General features: G+C 43.5%; 1 protein-coding gene across 2 annotated transcripts in view; it reads right to left on the bottom strand.

The window, feature by feature from the left end:
* The window catches only part of LOC129816668 (rho GTPase-activating protein 15-like), a 52,609-nt gene that overhangs the window by 18,230 nt on the left and 21,202 nt on the right, over positions 1-13,177 (bottom strand). The window contains exons 8-10 of one of the 2 annotated variants that reach the window (XM_055871428.1): positions 8,728-8,859; positions 6,304-6,402; positions 2,381-2,458 (exon numbers count right to left, since the gene is read on the bottom strand). In XM_055871428.1, the coding sequence (XP_055727403.1) occupies positions 2,381-2,458; positions 6,304-6,402; positions 8,728-8,859 (309 nt within the window). Of the gene's footprint in view, positions 1-2,380; positions 2,459-6,303; positions 6,403-8,727; positions 8,863-13,177 lie in introns of both variants that reach the window. The other variant, XM_055871427.1, reaches the window with a different exon arrangement.

The raw sequence follows: 13,177 nt of genomic DNA on the forward strand, positions 1-13,177 counted from the left end.
GAGATGGGGAGAGAGAGGGGGTGTGGAGAGAGAGAGACAGAGAGAGGGGGGGAACATGGAGAGAGAGAGAGAGAGAGAGAGAGAGAGAGAGAGACAGAGAGAGAGAGAGAGAGAGAGAGAGAGAGAGAGAGAGAGAGAGAGAGAGAGAGAAGGAACAGGAGCGGTGAGAAAGAGAAGGAGAGAGAGAGAGAGAGAGAGAGAGAGAGAGAGAGATAGAGAGAGAGAGAGAGATAGAGAGAGAGAGAGAGAGAGAGAGAGAGAGAGAGAGAGAGAGAGAGAGAGAGAGAGAGAGAGAGAGAGAGAGAGAGAGGTAGAGTAGAGAGAGAGAGAGAGAGAGAGAGAGAGAGAGAGAGAGAGAGAGAGAGAGAGAGAGAGAGAGAGAGAGAGAGAGAGAGAGAGAGAGAGAGGGGAGAGAGAGAGAGAGAGAGAGAGAGAGAGAATGTGCAAGAGAGAAAGGGAACAGGAGAGGGGAGAGAGAAGGAACAACACAGCTTTAATTGGGATAATTAGAGAGGGCTAATTACTGTGCTAATGTTTACCTGCTAACAGCGGCGCTCACTAACAGGCTCCCAGCTACCCAGAGGTTTGATGAAGCAGCATGTGTCTCTGTTTTAGACTGACAGACACCTTCTGCTGAAATGAGTTATTTCTGAAAACCCTGGGTAGTGACAGAGACATCAGGTGGATACCTGATTCAGAGGCACCAGGCTCAATATGTTACAGGAGGGCAGCAGTAGGCCTATGATCCAAAGCCAAGATGACAGGGCCTGAAGCTCTGAAGACAGTGGAATGGTCACATTATGGTGTATGTTGAAACCGGAAATAAGCCGTCATTAATTTCAGGCAACCCTGTCACATGATCAGAATATAGAGCCATGGGATCTTTTAATAGAGATAATAATCTTAGAAATATTTCATTCATGTTTGAAATTAGGCCTATGTACTTGATTTGTCAAGATGCTCTTAATCTTCCCTTCATTCTTTTGGACTGTTGGACTGTTGGAAAGTCAGATTCATAGAAAATGACAAAGGTATTTCTCTCTTTCTCTGGACAGTTTTAGGTATTCAGCAGAAAGTCCAGACTTTCAATTAGCCAGCCTCTCTAGGTTGTCCACTTGACACATCTGAGTGGATTGTTAATCAGCCCACGTTTGCCTTGTACAAAGACACACTAGAAAAAGTGAACCTGCTGCGTTCTATATGGTCCTGAAGGACATAGTAGCCTACTACATGGTCGATGCTCCCAACCCACTCTCACTTGAGCTTGTACTGTACTGGCTCTGTAGATCAACGGGGGTTGGGAACACATTCAGGAGACATGGAATGAGTGGGACAGAATGTAGGCACATGGTGTCACTGTGTCAGAATGCTCAGAATGTGCAGAATGTTGGTGATGTCACTCTTCCCACAATGTCCCACGTCACAAACCACTTCTTTAATCCGTAGGACTGCAGGGCACAATAAAAACATCATGGTGTGTCTAAAGGAGAAGGTTGCTAGCTTTCTTCAAGACAGAAAAATACATTCCAGAATGATACATTAGTTTAAAGGTCAACCTTTTCTTCCTTCTCAGAGCTCTGGACAACAACAGACAAACGTTCTCTTGTTGGTTTGATGGAGAAATCCCCCATCAGCCCCTCACAAGGAGACCTTGGATAATTCAGATGAAGTAGGTAGACGTGTTTCACTGGAGGCACATATCTGACTTGAAGTCTCATGAGGGATGCTTCGTTATCCTTCCGTTTACTCTGAAAGATCCCATTCTTAAGGTATTTGGGAATCTTTTTTTGCATTTGCAAAAGACAGTCTTGTGATCTCTTACTCATTCAACAAGAATATGTCTCTGCAGTTATTCATAGTTTAGCTGTAAAGTAGAATTACTCAGTAATTACTCAGAATGATCCATGATTTCAGCAGAACACAGTCGTGGTTGTATACATTTTATCACAAAGAACACCTCAATCCAATCCTGTGTGTTCATTGTATGATATCCAGCAGAAACGGCATAGCAACATAAACAGTCTACAATACAATCTCTAATGAATACAGTACATCTGGAACCACCCTGTACATCTGGAACTGTATGAAGTTAATTACTATTAATACATAATAGCGAAGGCAAACTATATTAGTTTACTGGGAATGTGGCCGTAATACAAACAATTTAACATACAAACAATCACAAGTGAATCAAACAACAGAACATACCTTGCTCAACAAAGAATCAAGTGAATCAAACAACAGAACATACCTTGCTCAACAAAGAATCAAGTGAATCAAACAACAGAACATACCTTGCTCAACAAAGAATGAAGTGAATCAAACAACCGAACATACCTTGGTCAACCAAGAATCAAGTGAATTAAACAACAGAACATACCTTGGTCAACCAAGAATCGTAACTTCTGGATGGTGGCAAGATTACCACTCACTCTGTAGATGCCATCAGCCTCTAAACCTGGTGGATACAAGATAGACACAAGCCTGTGACATACTACACACTTTGACAAGACTAAGCTTAATTTGGACTTAGATTAACAAAATTGACCAATTTAGAAAGACATTCTGGGTTTTTCGATAGATCATTTTAACATTCACTGAAGTGGAATGGATAGTTCACATCATGCCTAGATAGAGGCTTTGACTTGGACGCAATACAACTCTGTAATGCAAAATCGCCAGCACAATTTGAGTCACACTGCCGCTGCCTAGAGGTAGCCGGGGCGACACGTTCCTCTGGTCTTTTCTGTCAGTTGCTCTAATGAATGTCCGTCCACATTGCTGAGCATTTGACAGTGGAAGGCGATATACTGTACCGCTGTCACTGGTGGGGTAACTGGAAGATATGGTTGATTTGAAAAAGTTAAGCAGACGTACAAGGTTTCATTCTTTGCAAGGCGTTCTTGTATAATGTCATGGCTATTTTCTGCAGCTCAAATGTTAAGATGTCCAGATGAATTTGACCCCAGCGTGTTGGGCCCTTTGTTTACATACAAGGCAGTCAGAAGCTGTTTGCTTGTACGTTTCCTGGTGTATCCAGAGCCTGGCCAAATGTTGCTTGCTTGTGTGTGTGCAGGGCTGGCCCTTGCCATTCTGCAGCCACAGGTGAGACCAAAAACTGCTGCCCCCACAAAACTGGAATAGTCCCAGTAAGCAAAATGACATATACAATACATATTTTCCAGACATTGAAGTTAGGTTCATTGTAGATTCTGAATGAAGGGTGAAAAGGTATTTTCCGAATGTTTAAAATACATACACTGCTCAAAAAAATAAAGGGAACACTTAAACAACACAATGTAACTCCAAGTCAATCACACTTCTGTGAAATCAAACTGTCCACTTAGGAAGCAACACTCATTGACAATACATTTCACATGCTGTTGTGCAAATGGAATAGACAACAGGTGGAAATTATAGGCAATTAGCAAGACACCCCCAATAAAGGAGTGGTTCTGCAGGTGGTGACCACAGACCACTTCTCAGTTCCTATGCTTCCTGGCTGATGTTTTGGTCACTTTTGAATGCTGGCGGTGCTTTCACTCTAGTGGTAGCATGAGACGGAGTCTACAACCCACACAAGTGGCTCAGGTAGAGCAGCTCATCCAGGATGGCACATCAATGCGAGCTGTGGCAAGAAGATTTGCTGTGTCTGTCAGCGTAGTGTCCAGAGCATGGAGGCGCTACCAGGAGACAGGCCAGTACATCAGGAGATGTGGAGGAGGCCGTAGGAGGGCAACAACCCAGCAGCAGGACCGCTACCTCCGCCTTTGTGCAAGAAGGAGCAGGAGGAGCACTGCCAGAGCCCTGCAAAATGACCTCCAGCAGGCCACAAATGTGCATGTGTCTGCTCAAACGGTCAGAAACAGACTCCATGAGGGTGGTATGAGGGCCCGACGTCCACTGGTGGGGGTTGTGCTTACAGCCCAACACTGTGCAGGACGTTTGGCATTTGCCAGAGAACACCAAGATTGGCAAATTTGCCACTGGCGCCCTGTGCTCTTCACAGATGAAAGCAGGTTCATACTGAGCACATGTGACAGACGTGACAGTCGGAAGACGCCGTGGAGAACGTTCTGCTGCCTGCAACATCCTCCAGCATGACCGGTTTGGCGGTGGGTCAGTCATGGTGTGGGGTGGCATTTCTTTGGGGGGGCCGCACAGTCCTCCATGGGCTCGCCAGAGGTAGCCTGATTGCCATTGGGTACTGAGATGAGATCCTCAGACCCCTTGTGAGACCATATGCTGGTGCGGTTGGCCCTGGGTTCTTCCTAATGCAAGACAATGCTAGACCTCATGTGGCTGGAGTGTGTCAGCAGTTCCTGCAAGAGGAAGGCATTGATGCTATGGACTGGCCCGCCCGTTCCCCAGACCTGAATCCAATTGAGCACATCTGGGACATCATGTCTCGCTCCATCCACCAATGCCACGTTGCACCGCAGACTGCCCGGGAGTTGGCGGATGCTTTAGTCCAGGTCTGGGAGGAGATCCCTCAGGAGACCATCCGCCACCTCATCAGGAGCATGCCCAGGCATTGTAGGGAGGTCATACAGGCACGTGGAGGCCACACACACTACTGAGCCTCATTTTGACTTGTTTTAAGGACATTACATTAAAGTTGGATCAGCCTGTAGTGTGGTTTTCCACTTTAATTTTGAGTGTGACTCCAAATCCAGACCTCCATGGGTTGATAAATTTGATTTCCATTGATAATTTTTGTGTGATTTTGTTGTCAGCACATTCAACTATGTAAAGAAAAAAGTATTTAATAAGAATAGTTCATTCATTCAGATCTAGGATGTGTTATTTTAGTGTTCCCTTTTTTTTTGAGCAGTGTATTTTCCATTTTCCAAAAGCCATCTTTTCCTTGAACTTGAAAAATATTTTTTATCCGGACAAAGAAATCAGGTTCAATTTTGGTTCTCAATATAATGATTTTCCTGACAATGAAAATATGTATTTTCCGGATGTTGAAATCAGGCAAATGTTTGGTTCTGAATGAAAGTTAAAATATGTAATTTAAGATGTCTATCTTTGGGCCAAATCAAGGCTGGCCGGGCAAAATGTGAACCAAACATAGATGTCTATGATTGGTTCAGAGTTGGTCTGGACTGGACCAAAAACCGATGTCTGTGGATGTGGAAATTAAGGCCGTTCCAGAACCGCACCAAAAAAAAAGACACCCAAAAGGCGTCACCATTGGTCCGTTCTTACTGAGGTCTAGTCTACAGTATTGTCTGAAATTGAATTTTGTGAATGCCAATCTATCTGGTAAGCCTACCTTTTGTAAAACACCAAAAAAACAATGTCCGGACAGGACAAAAAAAAGATGTCCAAAAGACTGTCAGCTCTGCTTACTGGGGTGTAACCTACCAAGTCAGCCCGCAATGGAATTGTATTAATGCCCATCCATGTGTTAGGCCCACCGTTTGTAAAACAGGCCGTTGCATTGGCTTTATTAGTACTGATTCCAGTGACTAATCAATTTGTCTATTTAAGCTCTGAATATCAGCTACCCAACATTATCCGGAGTTATCCTGAGCCTATTTGCAATGTGTTCACACAGCGGGAAATGCAGAAGCAATTTATCTTTCGCTATGATCAGCTTGTCAAAAATGTATGGATATAAAATTGAAACCACTAATCATGACAATGGGGTGGAACTCATGGACAAGTTGTGAATGTCCATTCCATATTGACCTGTTTTTAGGATATGTTGTTTGTTAACATGACAGCAAATGTTTTATTCGATTGAGAGCCATTTAGGTCAGGCTACTTGATCGGAGACACCTGCATGATGTTGTCATACAATTTATCTCCAGTCTGTAGGCTACAGAAAAGGCCACATACTCGTTCTACTATGTCCTATGTCTGCTACATGATTGATGTTAAATTATTTTGTTGGAAAGATGCGTCTCTCCAACAGCACCCTGTAGAGCTGGCTGAGAATGGACAAGCAAAATATTTTGCGCCCCTACCTTTGACAAAGTGGCCGCTGCTTATCAAAGGGTGGCATCAGCACTCACCTAAAAAGATAATTATGCCACTGGTTGAGAGGAATTGTCATTGTTTTGGGGCAGAATTAAGTGAGGCTTGATATGTTGTTGTTGGAGGTGAGTCTTGGTCAGTGTAGCTCAGAAAACGCCGCCCTCGTCAATTTTCCACCATAGGCAGTCGCCTAATCCTGCCTACTGAGCGGGCCGTCCGTGTGTGTGTGTCTGAGAATGTGTGTGTGTAAATAGTTAAAATATTTCCCATACACAAAGTACTTACTTTCAACATATTTTTCAGAAAAGTACATACCTCTTTTTTCAACGGCCTCCACACACTGCCTGACGAAATTTGGCACAGTGGTCCCTTCCCGCTCACAAAGTGCCAACAAGGGACACCCAAACACTCGATCTGTGAAGAAAAAACACATGGTTTATTCAGGAAAAAACACCATTCCCCAGACCCACTGAATTAAAGCTACAGTGTAAAAAGTATTGAAATGAGCGATACCATCAAAGAGAACAGCTTCTGCATTTAACTGTGCTGAACTGTGTTTTTTTCAGATCTTAAATGCACAGCGGAGGAACTTGGTGGAACGGTAGAGTTTCTGTTAAATAGGCCATTTCCATTCGCACCTGAAACATCTCATTACTACTGTCCATTGATCATCGTCATTAGGTTGAGGGATAGGTCATTCATTCATAGCATTGACTCTTACTGCCCTTGTTCTCCTCTGATGGCTGTTTCCAGAACAGTGTTGATAACAGTACATAGGTTCCACGGCTACACTGGTAAAGGATAATCAATCTAATGGTTAACCACACACAGCATTTAATTGCTAAGTAAAACATTTCCCCATGAACCCTGAGTCTCCCAGGCAGCTTTGCTCCAATCAGACGGAGAGGGGGACCACATTATCTTTGCTCCAATCAGACGGAGAGGGGGACCACATTATCTTTGCTCTAATCAAAGGGAGAGGGGGACCACATTATCTTTGCTCCAATCAGAGGGAGAGGGGGATCACATTATCTTTGCTCCAATCAAAGGGAGAGGGGGATCACATTATCTTTGCTCCAATCAGAGGGAGAGGGTGACCACATTATCTTTGCTCCAATCAGAGGGAGAGGGTGACCACATTATCTTTGCTCCAATCAGAGGGAGAGAGTGACCACATTATCTTTGCTCCAATCAGAGGGAGAGGGGGACCACATTATCTTTGCTCCAATCAGAGGGAGAGTATGGGATCACATTATCTTTGCTCCAATCAAAGGGAGAAGGGGTTCATATTATCTTTGCTCCAATCAGAGGGAGAGGGGGACCACATTGTCTTGCCTTACGAAAAAAAATTCTATTGTGTTATTGACTGTACGTTTGTTTATTCCATGTGTAACTCTGTGTTGTTTTTTGTGTCGCACTGCTTTGCTTTATCTTGGCCAGGTCGCAGTTGTAAATGAGAACTTGTTCTCAACTAGCTTACCTGGTTAAATAAAGGTGAAAATTTTACAAAAATAAAAATAATTCCCATTGGTTCATTACTCTGCTTTTGTCCATTCAAATATACTGATAAGCCCCTCACTTAACTTGTCCCTACAGGCAATATACTCAGGCTTTTGTGGTCACTAACTTTGGTCAGTTCATCTCCAGTAGACGCCATATAGGGTTAGCAAAGCATACCTCATCAAACATCGACTGGTATTCAAACTGACTGTGCACAGAGGTACACTCTTTCACTCATCAACTGGCTTATGTTACTGTATGGGTCCTCTGGAACAGTGCTGTCTCTCTAGCACTGGGCAACATCAAAGATAACTCTCTGTTGTTTATACACTGGAGGCAAGGGGAGGGAAGGGTTCAACAAATACACTGCGATGACTGCGAGCAAGGCACCTTTGTATACAAAATCCACTTCCCAGCGCTCAGCGGATAAGCATGGGAAATGACAAGGGGGAGGGGAAGGGGGCCAGAGCAATGGAGCAAAATTACCACTCCTAAAGGAATTCAAATAACTCTCGCGTTGCATGGATTTAATTTGCATTCTGAAGTACGATAGGAAAGAGGGGGAGGGAGGGAAGGGGGCCTGATTTGAGGAAACACTCTCTGAAGTGTCATTCTCTTCAACCCTGACAAAAAGGACAGTCTGAGGGGCACCTGTCCCAAGTATTTAATTTATTCAGTCAATAATGTCCTCTCCCTTTGATCAAGCGTTTGTCCCATGGACACCACATTTAAGGGTCTCCTTGAATCTGGGAGAAATTCCAAATACTGTTACCTTCTTCTAAGGATTGCAAATGTGTTTAAATAATGCCTTAATGGTGTATTATCCTTCAACCGTGGGCTCAATAAATTAGTTCCCCCTGAGAGAAATGGATTATGTGGTTATGTGATTTATGTAGATTGGTGTGTTGTTGTTTAATTTTGAAATAATATTCATTTAGTATAATTTTATCAATCTCTGTTGTACGGGGAGAAGAGACCTTTTCAAATCAGTGTAATAACTCTAATAATAATAAAATCTTCACTAGTTATTCTATAGTTATAAATTATGATCAAATAAATTGTGACATCACATCGGGGAATGCACAGCTACAGTTCAGTCTCCTCTTTCTGATTGAAGGGTAGTCCAAATTGAAAGAAGGTAGTCAAAATGTGCAATACATTTTGAAAGATTTATGTTCCTCACAACATGTGTTGTGTGGTGGAAAATAATCAACGTATCCTGGCAGAATACTCTGATACCTTTGATGATGCCTTTCTCCTGTAGAGTTTTCATAGAGGGCCGTCTTGTGATGAACTTTTTGAGTCTGTTCTTCACCCCACTTTTATCAGCACTGTCCGACATGCTGTAGTTGAGCTTGGAAGACTTGAACACTTCTCAGGAACACACAGAGAAAGAGACACATGGTTAAATTAAGTGAAAGGGAAAGCTATGATGTTATGTTTGTCTTTAGAAAGGCTCAGTAGGCTTTTATATAGGCTCAGTAGGCTTTTACATAGGCTCAGTAGGCTTTTACAGGCTCAGTAGGCTTTTACAGGCTCAGTAGGCTTTTAAAAATCCACCTTTCTAGAAACAAGTCTCTCACTGTTGCCGCTTGCTATAGACCACCTTCTGCCCCCAGCTGTGCCCTGGACACCATATGTGAATTGATTGCCCCCCATCTATCTTCTGAGCTCGTGCTGCTAGGTGACCTAAACTGGGACATGCTTAACACCCCTGCCATCCTACAATCTAAGTTTGATGCCCTCAATCTCACACAAATGATCAATGAACCTACCAGGTACAACCCCAAATCCGTAAACACGGGCACCCTCATAGATATGATCCTAACCAACGTGTCCTCCAAATACACCTCTGCTGTCTTCAACCAGGATCTCAGCGATCACTGCCTCATTGCCTGCATCCGTAATGGGTCTGCGACCAAATGACCACCCCTCATCACTGTCAAACGCTCCCTAAAACACTTCAGCGAGCAGGCCTTTCTAATCGACCTGGCCCGGGTATCTTGGAAGGATATTGACCTCATTCCGTCAGTAGAAGATGCCTGTTTGTTCTTTAAAAGTGCTTTCCTCACCATCTTAAATAAGCATGGCCCATTCAAAAAATGTATAACCAGGAACAGATATAGCCCTTGGTTCACTCCAGACCTGACTGCCCTTGACCAGCACAAAAACATCCTGTGGCGTACTGCATTAGCATCAAATAGCCCCCGCGATATGCAACTTTTCAGGGAAGTTAGGAACCAATATACACAGGCAGTTAGGAAAGAAAAGGCTAGCTCTTTCAAACAGAAATGTGCATCCTGTAGCACAAACTCCAAAAAGTTCTGGGACATTGTAAAGTCCATGGAGAATAAGAGCACCTCCTTCCAGCTGCCCACTGCACTGAGGATAGGAAACACTGTTACCACCGATAAATCCACTATAATTGAGAATTTCAATAAGCATTTTTCTACGGCTGGCCATGCGTTCCACCTGGCTACCCCTACCACGGTCAACAGCCCTCACCCCCCACAGCAACATGCCCAAGCCTTCCCCATTTCTCCTTCACCCAAATCCAGATAGCTGACGTCCTGAAAGAGCTGCAAAATCTGGACCCTTACAAATCAGCCAGGGTAGACAATCTTGACCTATTAGCCGAAATTGTTGCAACCCCTGTTACTAGCCTGTTCAACCTCTCTTTCGTAACGTCTGAGAAAGGGGGAGACACTCTAGACCCAAACTGCTAAATACCTATATCTATTCTACCCTGCCTTTCTAAGGTCTTCGAAAGTCAAGTTAACAAACAGATCACCGACCATTTCGAATCCCACTGTACCTTCTCCGCTATGCAATCTGGTTTCCGAGCTGGTAATGAGTGCACCTCAGCCACGCTCAAGGTCCTAAACGATATCATAACTGCCATCGATAAGAGACAATACTATGCAGCTGTATTCAACGACCTGGCCAAGGCTTTCGACTCTGTCGATCACCACATTCCTATCGGCAGACTCAACAGCCTTGGTTTCTCAAATGTCTGCCTCGCCTGGTTCACCAACTACTTCTCAGACAGAGTTCAGTGTGTCAAATCGGAGAGCTTGTTGTCGGAACCTCTGGCAGTCTCTATGGGGTGCCACAGGGTTCAATTCTCGGGCCGACTCTTTTCTCTGTATACATCAATAATGTCGCTCTTGCTGCTGGTGATTCTCTGATCCACCTCTATGCAGACGACACCATTCTGTATACTTCTGGCCCTTCTTTGGACACTGTGTTAAGTAACCTCCAGACGAGCTTCAATGCCATACAACTCTCCGTCCGTGGGACACAAACTGCTCTAAAATGAGAGTAAATTTTAAGGCATGCTCTTCAACCGATCACTGCTCGTCCGTCCAGCATCACTACTCTGGACAGTTCTCACGTAGAATATGTGGACAACTACAAATACCTAGTTGTCTGGTTAGACTGTAAACTCTCCTTCCAGACTCACATTAGGCATCTCCAATCCAAAATTAAATCTAGAATTGGCTTCCTATTTCGCAACAAAGCATCCTTCACTCATGCTGCCAAACACACCCTCGTAAAACTGACTATCCTACCGATCCTTGACTTCGGGGAGGTCATTCACAAAATAGCCTCCAACACTCTACTCAGCAAAGTGGATGCAGTCTACCACAATGCCATCTGTTTTGTCACCAAAGCCCCATATACTACCCACCACTGCAACCTGTATGCTCTCGTTGGCTGGCCCTCGCTTCATATTTGTTGCCAAACCCACTGGCTCCAGGTCATCTATAAGTATTTGCTAGGTAAAGCCCCGCCCTATCTCAGCTCACTGGTCACCATAGCAGCACCCATCTGTTTCACGCGCTCCAGCAGGTATATTTCACTGGTCACCCCCAAAGCCAATTCCTCCTTTGGCCGCATTTCCTTCCAGTTCACTGCTGCCAATGACTGGAACGAACTGCAAAAATCCCTGAAGCTGGAGACTCATATCTCCCTCACTAACTTTAAGCACCAGCTGTCAGTGCAGCTCACAGATCACTGCACCTGTACATAGCCCATCTGTAAATAGCCCATCCAACTACCTCATCCCCATATTGTTATTTATAAAAATACTTTTTTTGCTCCTTTGCACCCCAGTATCTCTACTTGCACCTTCATCTTCTGCACATCTGTCACTCCAGTGTTTAATTGCTAAATTGTAATTATTTCGCCACTATGGCCTATTTGTTGCCTTACCTCCTTTGTCTTATCTCATTTGCACACCCTGTATATATACTTTTTCTACTGTATTATTGACTGTATGTTTATTAATTCCATGTGTAACTCTATGTTGTTGTTTGTGTCGCATTGCTTTGCTTGATCTTGGCCAGGTTGCAGTTGTAAATGAGAACTTGTTCTCAACTAGCCTACCTGGTTAAATAAAGGTGAAATAAATAAAATAAAATAAGAATGAAAATATGCCTCCACAATGCTACAGCCTAGGTTGATATTATGCTTCACCTCATCTCTCTACCTGACCCTCGCTCTTCCTCTCTCCTTAGATTCCCACTGTTATTTATCCTTCCAGGAGTCTCTCACATGCCTGTCTTTTTCTACTTATTACTCAAATTGAACTTTTCCATGTCTAAAGGAAGTCCAGACACTGCTTGTCAGTTTAATTAAAGGCTTTGTCTATGGACTAGCGTTGTCTATGGACTAGCTTTGCCTATGGACTAACTTTGCCAATGGACTAGCTTTGCCTATAGACTAGCTTTGCCTATAGACTAACTTTGCCTATGGACTAACTTTGCCTATGGACTAACTTTGCCTATGGACTAGCTTTGCCTATGGACTAGCGTTGTCTATGGACTAGCGTTGTCTATGGACTAGCTTTGTCTATGGACTAGCTTTGCCTATGGACTAGCTTTGCCTATGGACTAGCTTTGCCTATGGACTAGCTTTGCCTATGGACTAGCTTTGCCTATGGACTAACTTTGCCTATGGACTAGCTTTGTCTATGGACTAGCTTTGCCTATGGACTAGCTTTGCCTATGGACTAGCTTTGCCTATGGACTAGCTTTGCCTATGGACTAACTTTGCCTATGGACTAACTTTGCCTATGGACTAGCTTTGCCTATGGACTAGCTTTGCCTATGGACTAACTTTGTCTACGGACTAGCTTTGTCTACGGACTAGCTTTGCCTATGGACTAACTTTGCCTATGGACTAGCTTTGCCTATGGAGTAGCTTTTCCTATGGACTAACTTTGTCTACGGACTAGCTTTGTCTACGGACTAACTTGCCTATGGACTAGTTTGTCATCCAAGAAACACGTTTGAGATATGTCTTATAGTACATTTTGGAGTACACAGAGATGCAAAGCAAAATATATTGTTGTCAAGTGATTATTTCAAATATCCGTGCCTTTGGAACACAGGAGTGATGGTTGCTGATAAAGATCCTGTGTACGCCTATGTAGATATTCCATAAAAATCAACAGTTTCCAGCTGCAATAGTCATTTACAACATTAACAATGTTTACACTGTATTTCTGATGTTATTTTAATGGACAAAAAATTGGCTTTTCTTTCAAAAACAAGAACATTTCTAAGTGACCCCAAACTTTTGAACGGTAATGTATATTATGCATATGTACGAGCAACCACTTCCTTAGAAAAAGTTATTCTGAGTCATTAAATGCCTGCAGTAGCACAGATAAGAGACAGCTTTT

This window comes from Salvelinus fontinalis, chromosome 19 (assembly GCF_029448725.1).
Source record: "Salvelinus fontinalis isolate EN_2023a chromosome 19, ASM2944872v1, whole genome shotgun sequence".
Lineage (NCBI taxonomy): Eukaryota > Metazoa > Chordata > Actinopteri > Salmoniformes > Salmonidae > Salvelinus > Salvelinus fontinalis.